The 20,610-nt window shown below is 43.3% G+C and overlaps 1 protein-coding gene across 4 annotated transcripts in view; it reads right to left on the reverse strand.

The window, feature by feature from the left end:
• Positions 1-20,610, reverse strand: part of NYAP2 (neuronal tyrosine-phosphorylated phosphoinositide-3-kinase adaptor 2) — a 286,187-nt gene that overhangs the window by 203,147 nt on the left and 62,430 nt on the right. For 3 of the 4 annotated variants that reach the window (XM_073579086.1, XM_073579087.1, XM_073579085.1), the window contains one exon: positions 16,371-16,611. In XM_073579086.1, coding sequence (XP_073435187.1) covers positions 16,371-16,576 — 206 coding nt within the window. In that variant the 5' untranslated portion in view covers positions 16,577-16,611. Of the gene's footprint in view, positions 1-8,344; positions 8,528-16,370; positions 16,612-20,610 lie in introns of those variants that run through there. The other variant, XM_073579088.1, reaches the window with a different exon arrangement.

A 20,610-nucleotide genomic window follows, 5' to 3' on the forward strand; every position in this document is an offset into this window, starting at 1 on the left:
CTCATGGGTTCAGTCCCCGGAGGTTGTAGTGACAACGGGCGCAAGTCTATTCGGCTGGGGCGGACACGTCGCAGGAAGGTATTACCAGGGGCGATGGAGGCCGGAGGACAGCAAAAGATCCTCCAACGTCAGAGAATTACATGCGGTCTGGAAAGTGCTGCTCGTTGCCGGGTCTTACGTGAAGAACAAACACGTCAAAATCCTGTCAGACACCATCACAACAGTGGCCTTTCTCCATCACCAAGTCGGACCAAGACATCCCACACTTTAGGCCTTAGCAGATCAGATTTTCAGATGGGAAGAGAGGGAGGTCCTCTCAATCTCGGCCGTGCATCTGGAGGGCTCCCAGAACCAGATCGCGGACTTCCGGACTGGGAGCTCAATGACGAAGTGTTCAGCAGCCTGTGCGATCGTTGGGGACAACCAACAGTAGACCTGATCGCGGACAAAGAGAACGCAAAACTCAAGACCTTCTACTCCCTAAACCCCCTGGGAAATCCAGCAGGAATAGATGCCCTATCACAATCTTGGAGCAGGGGCCTGTTGTACGCCTTCCCGCCCCAGCCCTCATCCCACGGGTCCTCAGAAAAATCTGCGAGGACAGAGCCAGCATCATATTGGTAGTTCCCTACTGGCCAAGAAGATGTTGGTTTCCCCTACTCAGGAAGCTAGCGGGCGAGGAACCCATTCACCTACCAAGAAGGAAAGACCTCCTCCATCAGGGTCCAGTCCTAGATCAAAAACAGGAAGCCTTCCAGTTGTCAGCCTGGATCCTGAGCGGCAGTTCCTAAGAGCAAGGGGTCTATCGGACGAAGTAATTTCAACCCTACAAGCAAGTAGGAAACCCATGACAGCGGCAATATATAATAAAATCTGGAAAAAGTTCTGTAGCTTTTGTGGAGAGGAGACAGTCGGAACTGACCAGCCCAACATCCCGAAAATACTTGACTTCTTGCAAGAAGGGTTCAGGAAAGGCCTTAGATCCAGTACTCTGAGAGTACAGATAGCAGCCTTGAGCGTGTTCTATGACACAGCCCTATCATCACACCCGTGATTAGCCTGGTTATCGAGAGCGGTGCAGAGGCTTAAACCCTTAATTAGGAAGAGCATACCACCTTGGGACCTTAACCTAGTCCTCAATACACTATGCAAGCAGCCATATCAGATAGGGGCAGAAATAGGTATTCGTAATCTCTCTCTCAAAACAGCCTTCTTAGTGGCAGTCACCTCAGCCAAGAGGTTAGAACTGCAGGCCTTATCGACCCAGGATCCCTACTTACAGGTGTTTAGTGACCGCTTAGTCTCAAGACTCGACCCGGCCTTCCTACTCAAAGTCGTCTCAAACTCCAACATGAATCAGAAAGTAGTACTCCCTTCCTTTTTCCAGTCTCCCAAAAATAGCAGGGAAAAAACCTACCATAACTTGGACGTAAGGGAAACTGTGCTCAGGTACCTGGACGCAACCAGACCCTGGAGGCAGGACAGTAATCTCTTTGTCCAGTTTAGAGGTCCTAATAAAGGAAAAAAGGCATCAAAATCGACAATAGCAAGGTGGATTAGATCCACTATTAGCATAGCCTATAAGCACAGGGTCAAAATCCCCCGGGGAACCTTAGAGCCCACTCAACCAGGGCCATGGCCACATCATGGGCAGAAAGGGGGGGAGCCTCGGCAGAGCAGATCTGCAGGGTGGCATCTTGGACCAGTCTTAGTACTTTATCCAAACACTGTAAACTAGACATACCTTTCACACAGCTGGCATTTGGGAGAAAGGTGCTCCATGCAGTAGTCCCGCCCTAGGACCAATATACTTTGGTACTACTCCGGTGTGCTGTCAGGTGGTGACCTGGAAAACGGTAATTAGACCTACCGGTAATTGTGTTTCCAGGAATCCATCCTGACAGCACTGTTAGATCCCTCCCGATAATACTTTCCATACAACTGTGATGTAACATGTGTATGAAGAATGTTGGTTTAAATAAAGTCTATGTTTGCATCCATCCAGAGGTGTTGCTTTGTGAAATCACTGAGGGATTGGAAGGTGAGGATCCTTTTAAACTCTCGTGGTTTCCTGTCCCACTACGGATGAGAAGGACATCCTCCAGTGTGCTGTCAGGATGGATTCCTGGAAACACAATTACCGGTAGGTCTAATTACCGTTTTTCTTCTCATTACACCGATCGGGTGAATTTTTTTTTATATTGATAGATTCGGCGATTCTGAACGTTGCAATACCTAATATGTGCATATTTTTTTAAACTATTGATTTATTTTGAAATGGGCGAAAGGTGGTTGATTAGAACTTTTATTTTTTTTATATATTTTTTAATATTTTTAAAAACATTTTTCTTTTTACTTTTGGCTTGCTTCAATAGTCTCCAAGATAGACTAGAAGCTGCCATAACCCGATCCCCTCTGCTACATACAGGTGATGATCAGATCGCCTGTATGTAGCAGAATTCCTCACTTGCCATGAGCGCCGCTATGGTTGGCGCTCATAGCAATCCAGCTATGACAACCATAGAGGTCTGCTGGAGACCTCTGGTTGTCATGCTAACTAGAGTTGAGCGAAACGGGTCGGTCAAATTAAAAAATAGCCGACTTTCGCTAAAGTCGGGTTTCGCCGATCGAAACCTGATCATAGCGTGAGGTCGGCCATGAGGTCGCCGATCAGACCAAAGTCGCGTTTCCAATAATGCTTCCAGCGCCTTTTCTCAGCCAATGATGGAGGACGCACACTGTGGGCAACGCGATGACATGTGCAGCGGCCACCACCATCTTAGAGAAGGGCATTGAAGTGATTGGCTGGCTTTGTGTGGCATCATAGAGGGTAGAAAAGGCTGTGTCCGCCGACCGCCATCTTACTTCTGCCGATCTTAGCATAGGGAGAGGTTGCTGCTGCTGATTCTGAATAAGGGAGAGCGTTAGGCAGGGAAGAAGAAAAAAAAAACTGCTCCTGCTGATAGCGCTTTTCACTGTACTTTGCTTTTGTGCAGCAGCGCTGGTGGTGATTAGCACAATATATAATTATCATAAAAATGTCCAAATCTCAACAAGCACTTCAACAATAATAGAAAACACAATTCTCCCATCTACCACAGAAATGAGGGAGAAATGAAGAGATCCCAATATGTATAAAATGATAAATTTTATTAAAGTAATATTAAAAAGGCAAAAAATTAAAAATAAAAGCATAATGCTGTCCAAAAGGGACACTGAGCAAGATAATATATAGCAGAATGATATATTTTTGATATTTTTGACATATTTTTGCCCATATCACATGAATGCTGTAAAGCACCTGTGAATTACTAATTTTGATATTAAGGTATGGTTGTGGTATTTATTGTATATTAAATCGGCACTAAACATTATAGCACAGTGTAATTTAGATGGTGTATCTATTCTGCTATACCGTATAGCAGTGTACACTCCTCACACACTACCGTGTACCGGCTGGTATCACGGACAAATAGAAGCTATCTGTGTGTGACTCTGGAAAAAAAAGCCGAGGAGTTTTTCCAGACCTACACATTAGAGTGAGTGCTGTCCACTTTTCAAGCAGTTTTGTATATCTGCTGTTTAATTATGGTCAAAACTAGACAGACAGCGTGTGTCAGTCCCTATACACATAGACGGAGATTGACAATTTTCAATACACACACCGTATAGAGCTGTCTGATTCTCAAACAGTATTGTACATCTGCCGTTCGCATTACAGTCACATCTATACAGAGTCAGCGTGTGTGTGTGACACTCCGTAAATACATATATGGAGATTGTTAGTTACACAAAAAATGTATACAGCTGTACACTTCTGATACAGTTCAGTATATCTGCTTGTTGGATTACGGTCCAATACATACTATGAGAGCGTCTGTGACTAACAAAATATATACGTAGATTTAATTTTTTAATACACCTTACACAGCTGGACGCTCCTCATACACTACCATCTCTCTGTTGGTATTTTTGGTTCATTTTCCCAAACATGAGGAAGTATGGTGGAAGAGTCCGCGGACGTGAGCAGGGGGGCGCTGCTGGTACTGATGGTGGTGGTGCATCGGCTGGTTCTGGCAAAAGCACAATAGCAGCTAAGGCAGGAGGTGTTGAGCCTGCGTCATCCTCTGGCCCAAGAAGGCCTGTAAGGTTGCCTTTTCTTGAAGCAGGAAAACCGCTTTTAAAGCCAGAGCATCAGAAACAGATTTTGGCGTACATTGCCGAAACAGCCACCAGCTCTATTGCCTACTCTTCTGAACGTTCAAAACCTGCAAGCACGGAGTCGTCACTGCAGGGTTCTGGTCAGGAAAAACACCTTTCCTTGTGTCCTTCACCCACACCAAAAGTGAAGGATGCGGCAGCACACACTCCATGGAGCTCTTTTCACATACCATGCCTGGGTTAATTAAAAATGGGGCCCATCGTCTACTGGAGCATTCAAAATGGGGGACATCTGACACTGGAGCATCATCGATGAGGCCCATCATATACTGGAGCATTCCAAATGGGGGACATCAGACACTAGAGCAGCATTTATGGGGCCCTTTATACTCTGGAGCATTACAAATGGAGCCCATTATATATTGAGCATTATTAGGGCCCATCATACACTGGAGCATCATCCATGAGGCCCATCATATACTGGAGCATTCCAAATGGGGCAGATCAGACACTGGAGCAGCATCTAAGGGGCACATGATACACTGGAGCATTAGAAATGGGGCTCATTATATATGGAGCATTATTAGGCCCCATCATACACTGGAGCATAATCCATGAGGCCCATCATATACTGGAACATTCCAAATGGGGCAGATCAGACACTGGAGCAGCATCTATGGGGCACATGACACAGTGGAGCATTACAAATGGAGCCCATTATATATTGAGCATTATTAGGGCCCATCATACACTGGAGCATCATCCATGAGGCCCATCATATACTGGAGCATTCCAGATTGGGGACATCAGACACTGGAGCAGCAGTTATAGGGCCCATTATACACTGGAGAATTAGAAATGGAGCCCATTATATGTGGAGCATTATTTGGGCCCATAACACACTGGAGCATCGTCCATGGGGACCATCATATACTGTAACATTATCTGGAGCATCATATACTGTATGGAACATTATATGTGGCCAATTATTCTGTATGGAGAAATACATGGGGCTCATTATTCTATATGGCGTACAATGTGGTGGCCATAATACTGTATGGAGTAATATACTGTCCTTTTTTTGAGCTATTGTACAATTTAAAATACTGTATATACTCGAGTATAAGCCGATCCGAGTATAAGCCGATCTCCCTAATTTTGCCACAAAAAACTGGGAAAACTTATTGACTCGAGTATAAGCCTAGGGTGGCAAATGCTCCATAGATTATTCCCCCATATGGTGTCCCCAGAAGAAGCTCCATAGATTATTCCCCCATATGCTGACCCCATAAGAAGCTCCTTAGATTATTCCCCCATATGCTAACCCCATAAGAAGCTCCTTAGATTATTCCCCCATATGCTGACCCCATAAGAAGCTCCTTAGATTATTCCCCCATGTGCTGCTGCTGCATGTAGAAATAAAAAAAATGACATACTCACCTCTCCGTTGCTGGGTGTCAGATACTCACCTGTCCTGCGTCCATGGCTGCTCACCGCTATCTGCCACGTCATCGGTCAGTGACGTTCAGACTGCAGGGGGCACGGCGCGCACTAATCACGTCACCGCGTCCTCTGCTGTCTGAAGTCACTGACCGATGACAGACAGCAGCAAGCAGCCATGGACGCAGGACAGGTGAATATCGCTATACATACCCGTCCTGACGCTGTCTCTTGAGCCCCCAGCTTCTCCGCGCTCTCTCTTCCTGCGTTCAGCAGTCATGTGATACTGCTCATTAAAACTCATGAATATGCGCATATTCATGAGTTTTAATGAGCGGTACCACGTGACCGCTGAAGGCAGGAAGAGAGAGCGCGGAGAAGCTGGGGGCTCAAGAGACAGCGTCAGGGCTGGTAAGTATGACCTGACACCCCCGCCCCCTCCGACCCCCCGGTGTATATGATTCGAATATAAGCCGAGAAGGGGACTTTCAGCACAAAAAAATGGGCTGAAAATCTTGGCTTATATTCGAGTATATACGGTAGATCAGTCAAGTCATGTAAGCAGTGAAGTATTTGTCATTGTACTATACCTATATTTCTGTGCCGCATCGGAGCATCATGAGTTGTGGTATGTGTTAAAGGGGCGCACTGACACGCTTTGGCCCAGGGCACACGAAAACCTGGAGCCAGCCCTACCCCCCCACAACTTTAGCATAATAACCCCCTGTTTTCAATGCTTAACTATTATTATGAAGTAAATTAAGGTTGACAAGCTTCAGTAATAAGAATTGATGTTTTTGGCATTGAAATGGGCACTGTAGGTGTGTTTACTGTCCACCATTCCCTGCCAACTTTGCTTCCCCATTGACTTGCATTGGGTTTCGTGTTTCAGTCGGCCTCCGACTTTTCCCTATATTCGACCGATTTTGTTCAACCCGACTTTTGAGAAATCACGTGACAGGGTCACCGATGGGCAGGATATCGGCATGCTTCCTGTAAGAGCAAGCTAAAAGCTGCTGTCTGAGATTGACATTGGCATTTAACATGTTATCAGCCGCGGGTGGATCGCGATTCCACCAGTGGCTGTTGGAGGCACATGTCAGCTGTTCAAAACAGCTGACATGTGTCGGGAAAGATGTGGGCTCAGCGCCAGAGCCTACATCAAAGACAGGGATTCCGACATGGGTGTACTATTACTCCCACCATTGGAGAGGAGTTAATTGTATAGATTTAAAAGATTACAATCAAGGGTTTTATACAATGTACATACAGCCTCAGTAACAACACAGCTGTTTCTTAAAACATACTGTACAAATGAACAAGATACATCCATAGCTCTCTATTCATCTATTATACATGATTTTCCAGTCCTAATCCTTATGTGATGTAAAATACTTACCGGTTACATCTCTGCTTTCCAGCACTATTCCTGCCCTCATCTGGACCACAAAACCATTCTCCCGTCTGCTCTGACAAGTAAGTAAGTGTCAACAAGTTACTTGGATGCAACAGCGCAATGTGGAGACAGTGGTACTTAGCCAACACTATTTATTTAATTAACACAAAAAGGAAAATCTATTTGTAAGTATATATACAAGTAAGCATTATATGGACGCTTACAGTTTACATTTGGTCACTATCTTCTAATGATACTGCTTATGGATCTTCTACTTACAGCCCCGGCCTTCTCCAGCATATGATTGCTCTTGGACTCCTCTGTGGTAATGGTGGCTATAAGCCCACCTAGCAGCAACACGACCTGTCCTGGTACAGGATCTGGTGCCAACTGCCTCTTTTCAGCCAGGCAAGACCTTTTATTACTAGTAACTACAACACAGGTGTCATCTGACCTGGTGTCATCCTTAAACTCTTCCTGTTGGAAAATAAGTTCCTACTACTGTAATTCTTCCTTTACTTTCACTTTCGCATTTGACCAGCAGATGGCGGTGGTCGCAGGCAGTTACTCAGCTAGGCATCAACTGTACTCATCTTCCCTCTTGTCCACTTTCTTACATAAGACTGATTCTAAGTACATTTTAAACGCTTAGGAAGCCATTGCAAGTGTGTTTTGTTCATTATTCTAATTTACTGAAATAATAACTTTTGGGTTTTCATTGGCTGTAAGCCATAATCATCAACATTAACAGAAATAAACACTTGAAATAGACCACTCTGTTTGTAATGACTCTATATAATATGCGAGTTTCACTTTTTGTGTTGAAGAAGTGAAATAAATTAAATTTTTGATGATATTCTAATTTTGTGAGATGCACCTGTCTCACCCCAAAAGCCCCAGATATCCGTGTGTGTTGTCGCTCCAGTATTATAATATACTACTTATTTCAAGAGCAAAGGAAAAGTTAATTTACAAACCCCTCTGGCACTAATGATTTCTATGATAAAGCAATTATTACACTGTTAAAAATAAAAATATTTCAGCAGAACCCAAAGCTGCCTAATGTGTACGGTGCCCAATACATAGACTATGGACTGACCTGCTCATGATTGGATGGGTAAGCCAACAAAACCTAACATCTCCCGGTAGTCTTAGTAGCTACATTTCAGTATTAGATTTACAGTACAAGAAAATTCGACGAATATGCGTAATGCATTATTTAACGCCTGTTTATATGAAACCATTGAATCCCATTAAGGTGACTTGCGATGAATCATTCATATTCCTATCCTTAATTTACTTTACTCAGCAAAATAAAGAAATATACATGAATAAATATGCACATACCAGACAGCAATGAACCGCGTGTCCCATGCTCTTCACAAATGGCAAGAGCTTGCACTGAGGATCTGCTTCACTTCATCCAGGTATGGTGAGTGAATGTTAGAGAAAGCCTTCACAGAGAACCTCCCCATCTCCTGTGTTATCCTTGTAGGCAGCCATGCAGCACTGTCAAGCCATGCGCCACCCCCAGAGCATCTGGCTGTTTACTACAAATAATGAGCGAGCGCAAGGCTTTCAACTTGGCATTTCATTTGTACTAAGGGGGAGGGAGCGCAATCTGCAAGAACATATGAAATATGAAAGAGGAAAAATGGACAAAAGGCGCTTTGGCGTGATGACAGAGCTCTAACATAGCAGTTAGGTAACAATGGTAATCCCAGGAGACATGAAAATACATCTGTGTGCTTTCTGGCTACTGAACTGGCTGCTAATGTGTTAACTACTAGGATGCCATTCAGCCAGTCCAGAGTATAGTGTATCGAATGGCTCGCTTGTTTCTTGAAGAGCCGCTGACCAGTATGTGGTATATACAGGCTTGGACTGTCCCACAGGAGAACAGGAGAATCCTCCGGTGGGCCCCTGTGCAGGAGTGACCACCGCCTTCTTATATGAGCAGTACTTGGAACTATATACTTGAATCACTATGTACAGACAGAGGCGGCAACAATCTACTCAGTTCATTGTTATATAAATTGGTGACTGAGGATAATTTGTATGTAGCTGAAAAGTGGGGCTATGGAGTTGGTTACTCGTGGGCCCTTGGCACCCCTGTCCAACACTAGATAATATGAGCTTATAAGTAAGACAAGAATTGTACGCAAGGGCTTTGTAAGTGTAGATTTTTATATTTTAAATGAATGAAAAAACTGAATTCCCTTATTATAAGGCCTCCTTCATACGTCTATCTTGTATCGTTTTGTTTTTTCATGTACCCGTTCTAAACTATGGTGTTGTGTACTTGTCTGTTTTTTTCCGGAAGCACGGATGACAAAGACCAAAACAAGTTGAAAGGTTCGTGAAAAACAAGTACAGCTCATGGAGAGCATCCGTGTGCCATCCATGTGCTGTCCGTGTTTAACAGTGCCAAGTACTGTATAGGAGAAGCCATGTAATTTTTTTCTTTATCCATACCGGAAAAACACTGGTGACACAATGATGGTAAACATGGACACACGGATGACACACTGTAGACTCTGAAGTTCTGTATTTGGTCAGTATTTTACATCAGTATTTGTAAGCCAAAACCAGGAGTGGGTGATAAATACAGAAGTGGTGATGTGTTTCTATTATACTTTTCCTCCGATCGTTCCACTCCGGGTTTTGGCTTACACATACTGAGGTAAAATATTGTGGACATGGCCTTAGATTGTATGTACTGGGTTGTATTTGCCACTAAGCACTGAAGGGTAAGAGAATTTAAGTGGCAGCATTGTAATAATTTTGCCTGTTTGTTTATTTGTTTGCTTGCTTGTTTTTAGTAGCGGCTGCCACACAGGTCAGGCAATTGTATATGAATTGACGGCACCAGAAAGGATGGAAGGTTTTCTAGGTAGGGGCAGGTTATGTGCACAGCTCCTCTTTCAGTTATCCCTGTAAATGTGAGCCACCAAAGGACGTATTACACAACTCAACAGATCAGCAAATGAGCTACATTATAGCTATGGCATGGTGTGATGCTGTCTGTTACGTCTGGGACACATACATATTACTTAGGCCTGTTTCACACATCCATAGTCGGCGGTCAGCTGAAATCTGCCAAAGGGGGAGAAAAACTGATCCGTCCCAGTTTAGCAAAGTACGGATGACCGCGGACTACGGATCCGTGGAAGAAGGAAAGCGGCGTTAATTAAAGTGACCGCGGCCTCTGTAAAGTACGAGATGGGATGGAGCGGTCGAAGGAGATCGCAGGAGGAAGGCGCGCGGGATGGAGGAGATCGTGGGCGCAAGATGGATGAGTTTGCACGATGGATGAGTTTACGCGATGGATGAGTTCGCACAAGGAAGGCGCGCGGGATGGAGGAGATCGCGCAGGATGGAGGAGATCGTGGGCGCGCGACGAAGGCATGCGGGATGGAGGAGATCGCGCGCGATGGAGGAGATCGTGGTCCTCCACCCGTATCGCATGATCTCCTCCATCACGCGCGCCTTCCTCGTGCGATGGAGGAGATCGCGCGGGATGGAGGAGATCGCGCGATATGGGTAGAGGATGCGGAGAGAGAGAGACATGAATTTAGGGTTAAATCACCATCAAATGTCAAGAATGCGGATCCGGCCAGGGAAAAAACGTTGCATCATCCGTCCAGGCTTGTGAGCGGACGCCAAAATTTTCGCGGATCCGCAAAAAAACTGATACAACGGAAGACCATCAGTCAAGATCCGCTGATAATGCAAGTCAATGGGGAATAAAACGGATCCGCCAAGAAAAATGGCGGATCCGTTTTTTTTTGCAAATCGGCGGATCTTGACTGATTGTGACAAACGGATTTGTGAAACAGGCCTTATTGGTATGCGCACATCACACATTACGAGAGTGTACAGTGTGCACAAGTGTGCCAGTTTGGAATGTGTCAGTTTAGTAAGCATGGTCACATGTCTGCATATCATGTATGTAGTGAGTATGCATAAGTGAGCATATGGCATGTCTGTATGTTATGTACAGGACATAGTGAGTATGCATAACTGAGCATATGGCATGTCTGTATGTTATGTACATAGTGAGTATGCATAGCTGAGCATACGGCATGTCTGTATGTTATGTACATAGTGAGTATACATAGCTGAGCGTATGGCATGTCTGTATGTTATGTACATAGTGAGTATGCATAGCTGAGCATACGGCATGTCTGTATGTTATGTACATAGTGAGTATACATAGCTGAGCGTATGGCATGTCTGTATGTTATGTACAGAGTGAGTATACATAACTGAGCATATGGCATGTTATGTACATAGTGAGTATGCATAGCTGAGCGTATGGCATGTCTATATGTCTATGTTATGTACATAGTGAATATACATAACTGAGCGTATGGCATGTCTGCATGTTATGTACATAGTGAATATGCATAACTGAGTGTATGGCACGCCTGTATACTGTAAAGCTAGTGTGGTTGCAAATGTGCCTGTATGTTGTGCATATATGTCTGGATATGTGTAGTGAATATATGTGTGTTTATTTTTATTATTTTTAGCTATATTAATACCTTTAAAACTGGAGTAATCTAAATCTGAATAAATGAGCGTTAAGAGAGTTTTGAGAAAAGGAGCAGACAACAAAATGGATCATTTTGTGTCCAAGTGCCTAGGTATGAAGTTTACGAAAGAATCACTGACCTCAGGGAGACCAGTCAAAGAAAACACTGCAGAAGCCGGCAAATGTGCTCAATCGGTGAAATCCTAGGTGCATTGCTCCCTGGGAAATACGAATATGCAAATAAAGTCCGTGGAGCCTCATTTAAGAGTCTCAAACACGGGACTAGCCAGATTTTCCTCCAGGGAAGGACCCAGTCATATCTGTAAACTCGTAAAGAGCTGGATATTGACTTAAAGGGCCACATAATATGGTGGTAATGGTGGTTTCCGAAAGGAGCCACTCCTTGGCTGGGTCCTTCCCTGGAGGAAGATCCACAGACTTTATTTGCATATTCGTATTTCCCAGGGAGCAATGCACCTAGGATTTCACTTTTTGAGCGCCTTTGCCGGTTGCCGCAGTGTTTTCTTTGACTGGTCTCCCTGAGGTCAGTGATCGTTTCGTAATTTGACCCAAAGGCAGGCAGTGCCAACGTAAAATGATTATACAAAAAATGCCAGATTGTTCTGGCCAAAATGATCCTATCATTAAATGACCTATTATTGTAATATTGGAATGATGCAGGCCCCTTATCGGCTGAGCTCCTAGAATTACTCCATGTTACTTTCCATTACCATCCCTTACAGAGTAGACTACTTTTTTCATTGCAAGTTTTCCTTTCTTTCCTCTTCTCTGTTTATTTTCCCAAGTTTTACCTTTCAAGTGTCTCATTCTCATTTTAACATTCCACCTCCAAAGGAAACATCTGACTGAAGTTGCATTTTCTTCTTGCGTACGCATGTTTTTCCTCTGGGTATTCTTCCAAATATATCCTAATAGCTTATTTGACTTTTATGAAGATGATCCCAATGTGTATTTGAGAAAGGAAAATCATACAAAGATTTATAAATTTTAAAAATATTATGCACAAAGCCATTCTCTATCTACCATTAAATCAACGCAAAATGGATCCACAAGACTTAGTAGCATTCCTTTTTGTCATTGTTAGAGAACCCAGCTAAACTTTAGATTTATCACTAGCTAAGCTTTAATTACAATTAAAACCCTAGACTAGTGGGCCTAAGACACAGTATGTAATATACAAAGATATTGCATCACCTTAATTGCTTTCTTTAAAGGGGTTGTCCACTACTCGGGCAACCCCCTTATGAATCTCATATTTTTCCCTCGTAAAACAATAACACTTATACTTCCCTTCGGTGCGCTTCCAGCGATGTCAGCTCTGGTTCTCCTCCCCATGCTCTCATGACATTGCTATGTCACAGGATCACTGCTGCCAATCAGCGCTAGCTTAACTCTCATCTCCGACAGGCGTAATTAACATCCGCTGGGGCTGCTCTTTCCTTCCTTCGAATGTCTTGATTTGTTGAAAGGAGGGGAGAATGAAGCCAGCAAGCATCGTGTGACATAAATATGTCTTGTGAGACCCAGAAGAGTCAATGCCGACACTGTTGGAATGGCGGCCACACTGGAGGTGAGAATAAGTGTTATTATTTTAGTGAAGGGGAAACTTAGGAAATCAGAAGGGGTTGTCCGAGTGGTTGACAGCTCCTTTAAAAGTAAAAAGTCTATAATAAAGGATCAAAATTGCTAAACAAAAAATAACAAAATCTCCAATAAGCCTCAAAGAGAGAGAGAAAAATCCACAATAAGTGAAATAATTAGGTTAAGAGCTCTCATTTCTTTGGGGTTTTTCTAAAAACACAAAGTAATTAAATCAACAGTGGTCCTGCAAGGAATGTTCTATATATAATTTGATATTCAAAAAACTGTGACAGGGTCACTGGTGTTGTACATGAGGGGAGATATGTGCCACAAAGATTGCTTTCCTGTGTGATGTGAAAGCCATAAGTGTTTTCTCCAGCATATGTACTGAGAGCAATCCAGTTGCCATATGGGCATGGCTTTCATGGTGGGTAAGTCAGAGATGGGCTGGAAGCCTACCCACCATATCTGCACCTCCAGGGTGTGGCTGGAGGGGAGTTAAAGGTCCAGCCAGTTTTTTTTCTCTGCCCATGTGTGTGGAGGAAAGCAAGCCTCCGGATTGCTAGCTCCTGTGAGAGCTTCCGTATGTGTTGTACCAGAGGACCTAGGCAGGATGGTCTATGAACTGTTTATTTTCATTTGAGCTGGACAGGCTGTTTTTTTGTTACCACTTTGTTTTTGGTTTATGAGGCAATAAACCACTGAGAGACTTTAACCACCCATGTGCCTGAGTGTACCTCAAGGAGCAGCTAAGCCTGTCAACCCCTCACAAAATGAAAAACAACTCTGAAAGAAAAGTCAGCCATCAAATGGGAAGGGATTATCATGTAACAGTTGGTCTCTAATTGCACCAGACATTTGGTTTCCTGAGATTTATTTACCAGTGATGTCTATGACATTGAAAAAGGCCATAAAAACATTAAAGACTCTTACTGGCAATTCACTAATTGAGCTAATTTAAACTAATTTAACACGGTGCCAAACCCTTTTTTCTTTTAACTAATTGAGCTGTGATGTAGGATTCTGCAGACTCTGTCTCACCTCCATCTCATTAAGGTTTTTGAATAAGATTTGTGCTTTCATATTTTTTATAACCTCTCTTAGACCTAAAAATGCTCGGGTTAGCCATTTATTTGCAATTGTTGCTCCAAAGGGTGGTCTACAGATAAAGAGCACTGGAGAGACAAAGTAATTATTGTATTCATTGATTAGGCAAACTCAGTTATTTGGTTGTTAAGGACTTTGCTTGTTTCATTTTTTAAAGGGGACAATTGTTTGTAATTCCATCAGCGAATAGCAGACTCCCACAGCCAGGTTTGGCACAAGACACTCCACTTTGCAAAGTCCAAGTGCTCCTGGGTTTTGCACATTTGAGTCCGAGCTATATGGATTAAACATAATGCTTTCTCCCATACATCCAATAATGAGATTTCTGTTAGCTTTCTTGGCTGAGTATATCCTCATCCTAGTTACCATGCTCAGGTGGATGCCCAGGAGGAAACATTATAAAAGGTAATTTACTCCCTCCTGGAAGAGCCGCTCTCCCTAGCAGCACAGCATATTTACAGCTGGGGCATAACAGGCACATTCACATGTACAATTTCATCATCATGAAAACTATTCATTTATCTGTGACCTATCAAAACATTTAATTATGGTTGTATTAGGGGTGAGGTCCCACCTAGGGAAGCACCTTGGGTGCATCAGAGGTAGTAGTCACAACTAGGGCCAGATGAGTAGGGGTCCATATAAAAAGAGAGACCCCACTTAGTTGTTTTAGTTTCGGTAATTCGATTTTACATCTACATGCATCTAAAGCCTTGTTTATACACATATAGCAGTTTATACACATATAGCAATCCGAACAATCCGTACAGAGCCATCTACAGTATAAAGAAAACATACCGCTCACAAATCGGCTGAGAGGAGCTCCGAAAAAAAGAGATAAAGGAGTTACAAACACCTCTGTCAGTTAGAATGAGCTTTCATTCTCAATTAGCATATTCTGCATTCAGCAACAGACAGTGCAAACGGTGCAAATTAAAGGCAAGCAGGGCGAAATCTTTAATGAGACTGAACCGCAAGAATGATTTTTAGCACGAAATCAAAATTTCATTAATTATGTCGGCATTAACACAAAGGAGATAACACAAGGAACAGCTGGCTACAGCTGTTTGATGGCTCTGAGTGAAAGAGTCTCAGTGGACCCCTTTAACACATACCATGATTCATGATGCACAGATAAAAATTATAGGTATATTACAATGCCAAAATTTCACTTACTTCTTACATTACATGAGTGATATGTATTGTAAATTCTACAATAGCTCAGAAATTGGTGAGTCCACGCAGCGCACAGTGCATTCCCTGAGGGAGTTCAAAAGTCTGCAGTCACACAGAGTGACACACAGAATAACTGCAGACTTTTCATTTTAGACTGGATAGTATAGTCGTCCATACAGTACTATGAGCACCATATAGTCCTCCATACAGTTTTATGGGCACCACAAAGTACTCCATATAGTAAAATGGTCACCACATAGTCCTCAATTCAGTATTATGGACACCACATAGTCCTCAATACAGTATTATGGGCACCACATAGCCCTCTATACAGTATTATGGGCATCACATAGTCCTCCATACAGTATTATGGCACCACATAGTCCTCCATTCAGTATTATGGCACCACATAGTCTTCCATACAGTATTATTGGCACCACAGTTTTCCATACAGTATTATGGGCACCACATAATCCTCCATACAGTATTATGGGCCCCATATATTGCTCCATACACTATTAGGCAACCCATATATTTCTCTATACAGTATAATGAGCCCCATATATTTCTTCATACAGCATAATGGGCCCATATAATGCTCCATAAAGTATTATGGGCCCCATATAATGATCCATACAGTATAATGGGCCCCTTACAAAGCTCCATAAAATATAATGGCCCCATGCATAGAAGAGAATATCCACAACATATCCTTTCTATGCTTTATGAATGAATTAAAGTGAGAGTTAAGTGTGCTGGAGCACTTAAAAGCACTGGAAGCACTGAGTGATAATAGCTGCCTGGCCGCCTTCCAATGTCTGCTATAGCAAGGGAAGCAAGAATAATTATTTATAGGCAGGAATATTCCCTATAACATGTATGAAGCACCTTCATGCCATAAAGTGTCAATACCCTCAAAATATAAAAGTTAAGGTTAATAATCATATTTACCGTTTAATAACTTCCTCTTGCTTTCGTAGTTTTTCGTTTTTTTCTTTTAAATAAGCCAAATTTGTTTCATTCCTCAGGCGATCATTTTCTCGAGCAATGTCTGATGCATTCTGTATAACCAAGCCGTCGTAGGCCTTGAGCCCCATATCTTCAATATATTGGAGAAATGTGCCCAGAGTATCGTCCTCCTGATTTGTACTCATCATCTTGCAGAAGATAATTTAGAAGCAGATAAGTGGTCCTGTGAATTAAGGAGAACAGGTCACATAAATTATTAAAGGCTCCTTCACTGCCCCTTATAGCCCTGGTAGTTATTCAGCTTCACATTACTAGATGCCTCTTGCACCCTTATTCATCATATACCTAGTCTACAATCTGGTTTCCGCCCCCATCACTGCCCTGACCAAAATTACCAACGACCTACTTACAGCCAAAGCTAATGGGCAATACTCTATACTCCTCCTTCTAGACCTGTCCTCTGCTTTCGACACATTTGACCACTGCCTCCTACTACAGATCCTCTCCTCCGTTGGCATCAAAGACCTCACCCTATCCTGGATCTCCTCATACCTTTCCAACTGCACATTCAGCATATCCCACTCCCACACTACCTCCTCATCCCACTCTCTCTCTGTTGGAGTCCCCCAAGGCTCTGTTCTTAGACCCCTATTCTTCTCAATCTATACACTTGGCCTGGGACTACTCATAAATTTCAGTACCACCATTATGCTGATGACACTCAGATCTAAATCTCTGTCCCAGACGTCACCTCTCTGCTGTACAGAATCCCGGAGTGTCTATCAGCCGTATCCTCATTCTTCTCTTCTTGTTTCCTCAAACTCAATGTGGACAAGTCTGAACTCCTCATCTTTCCTCCATCTCACAGATCTTCCTTACCTGACCTATCTACCACAATTAACGACATCACGCTTTCTCCCGTACCGGAAGTCAGCTGCCTTAGAGTAACCCTTGACTCTGCCCTGTCCTTCAAACCGCACATCTACGCTCTTTCCACATCCTGTCGCCTCTAGCTCAAAAATATTTTCAGAATATGTCCATTCCTCAACCCTCAATCTACTAAAATGCTTGTGCATGCCCTCATCATCTCCCGCCTCGACTACTGAAACATCCTTTTCTGTGGCCTCCCTGCTAACACCCTCGCACCTCTCCAGTCAATCCTTAACTCTGCTGCCTGACTAATTCATCTCTCTCCTCGCTACTCCTCTGCTTCTCACCTCTGCAAATCTCTTCACTGGCTCCCATTCCCTCAGCGTATCCAGTTCAAATTTCTAAAACTGACCTACAAGGCCATCTATAACCTGTCTCCCCCATATGTCTCTGAACTAATCTCCCGATACCTTCCCTCACGTAATCTCCGGTCCTCCCAAGACTTCCTTCTCTCCTCCACACTTATTCGCTCCTCACCCAATCACCTCCAAGACTTCTCCCGAATATCCCCCATCTTCTGGAATTCTTTGCCCCAACACATCCGACTATCAACCACATTCGGATCCTTCAGATGGAACCTGAAAACTCAACTCTTCAGGAAAGCCTACAGCCTGCAATGACCCCGTTGCTTCCTCACTACTACCAGAGCTACCGCATCACCATCACTAGAGCTGCTGCAACCCCCCAACCTATTGTCCCCTTCCCCACCATCCTGTAGAATGTAAGCCCGCAAGGACAGGGTCCTCTCCCCTCTGTATCAGTCTGTGATTGATTGTTTGTTTGTTTACTGTAAGTGATATCTGTACTTTGTATGTAACCCCTTCTCATGTACAGCACCATGGAATCAATGGTGCTATATAAATAAATAATGATAATAAATAACTTTTTTTTATAACAAGGCTTTCTATCATAATGAAGATATAGAAACAGTAAACCTTGCACAATTAATCAGCTGATTTACCAGTATGAGCATTCACTTTCTGATAATGACGATGATTATATTATTACTACAACACCGTGAAAGTATTACCTTTACTACGAAGTTACAATTGTCTGTTCACCTCTCTTACGTTAGATAATTAGTTTCCTTCACTACCACTATCTCAAAAGTGACAAGTAAAGTGACTGGCTCACAAAGGCAACTCCTTTAACAGAAGCTGGGCTACTAATAAACTAATCTGGCTTCACTGTATTAATAGGCTAGTAACCACAGATTTGGCTTTTCTTCTTCACAATATGCTGTTACTATTCTTCCCCCCTGAAACCGATGGGGTCCACTTCAAGCGGAGGACTCCCCCTCTACGATGTCAATATGCCTTTAATAAGGTATGCACGTGGATTGTCTTGAGAGAGCAAACCTGCCACTTCCCATTCATATTGACATTCAGCTCAGCCAATTGTAAATATAATTCTAGAGGTGGACAAGTTTTTGTTGCCTCATATAAGAGCAGCATAATGTAGGGGCAGAGACTCTGATTCCAGTCGTGTGTCAATTGATAGGTTTCCTCTTGTAGTTTTGATGAAATCACTGTTACATGTGCAGCAGCTCTGCTAGTCTTCTCAGAGCTCTGTGTAAACCCTCCCGAACATTGATTGACAGCTTTCTATCTACACTGTGCATATGCAAAAGTTACCAATTAATGGTAAGGGATAGAGATAGACAAAGCTCATGAATATCGAGGACTTCCTGGATGCAGTTCTGATAGTCCTGTCACTGATGATCTGATGATGAACACTCATGACTGCAACAATCAGCTCAGTAAGTGATACAACGCTGGTATTAGGGTCCCAGCCCCCTCATTATGCTGCTTCCAAAGGAGGTAGAAAAACCCTGGTGGTGGAGTATATTTCAGGCTAATCAACTGATATTTTTTCTATGGGACTGAAGTGTTCCTCCATAAACATAAAATGGTTGGATATCCAGCTCACAACATTGGTGGACAGGTTATTATACAGATCAAGGCTCTGACTCTTAGATCACTGCAGTTTAGTACTTTATGGCATACATGCACTATGCTGAATATTCTTTACTTCCTTTTGTAAAGCATAAAATGATAAAAGATAGTCAGACTCCAAGAGCCAGTCAGCACATAACTACAAGTATGAAAACTGCATACGTGTACACAGCACGCTGTCTCAATTCGGCAGTCTGAATTCATAGACTTTTGTTCTAAAAGTCTATATGAAGAGTAACGGCACTAGAAAAAATAAAGGTCCTGTGTTGGAATGGCTGACCCGTAGTCAAAGAGGTGTAGTAGTGCATCGAATGGTGTTAAGTGCTCAGCATCGAAGTAAACATGACTTTTCAAGATAAGAATAATATGCGGCACTCACCAATTCGAAAAATGTGTAATAGTCTGATTCTACACAGAGCTTAGAAGGATTCAGCTAGTCAGTTTTTAAAGCGAACCTGTCAGCTGTTTTGGCCTCTATAAGCTGCGGCCACCGCCTTTCAGGGCTTATCTGCAACATTCTTTAATGCCCTGCAAGATAAGAGAAAATAGGTTTTATTATACTCCTCCGGGGGGGCGATCCGGTTCGATGGGTGTCAGAGGTCTGGGTCCGGCGCCTCCCAACTTCTTGCAATGATTCTCTCTTGCTTGCTTCATGCCTCCCCGGCATCGCGCTCCTGTGCAGGCGTATTTCTCTGCCCTGTTGAGGGCAGAGCAAAGTATTGCACTGCGCAGGCGCTGGGAAAGGTCAGAGAGACCCAGTGCCTGCACACTGCAGGAATCTGCTCTGCCCTCAACAGGGCAGAGAAGTACGCCTGTGCAGGAGCATGATGCCGGGGAGCCATGAAGCAAGCAGGAGAGTGATGTCGCAAGAAGATGGTAGGTGCTGGACCTGGACCTCTGACACTCATCAGACCGGACCGCACCGGACCGCCCCCATGGGTGAGTATAATACAACTTTTTTTTCTTATCTTGCAGGTTGGATCGGGGGCTTATCTACAGCATTATAGAATGCTGTAGATAAGCCTAGATAAGCCCTGAAAGGCAGTGGCCGCATCTTATAGCAGCCAAAACAGCTGACACGTTCCTTTAATCACGTGATGTTATTGACCAAATGGAAAAGAGAAGAATTAAGAGTAGAAAGGCAAAATGAGCAATTGTAAGTACACAGTGCTATATAACATGATGACTGCAATATATTAAGAGGATAATAACTTTGATAGGAATGTCTCTTTACGATACGCACGCCACTTGACGAATTTGACATATTTTGACAGTGTTGTGGGGCTTAGGGCGCCTGGCAAGGAATGTTACTCCAGTTAGGGACTTGAATGACATTT

The sequence above is a fragment of the Dendrobates tinctorius genome, unplaced genomic scaffold (assembly GCF_039654945.1).
Source record: "Dendrobates tinctorius isolate UK_male_01 unplaced genomic scaffold, ASM3965494v1 ptg000060l, whole genome shotgun sequence".
Classification (NCBI taxonomy): domain Eukaryota; kingdom Metazoa; phylum Chordata; class Amphibia; order Anura; family Dendrobatidae; genus Dendrobates; species Dendrobates tinctorius.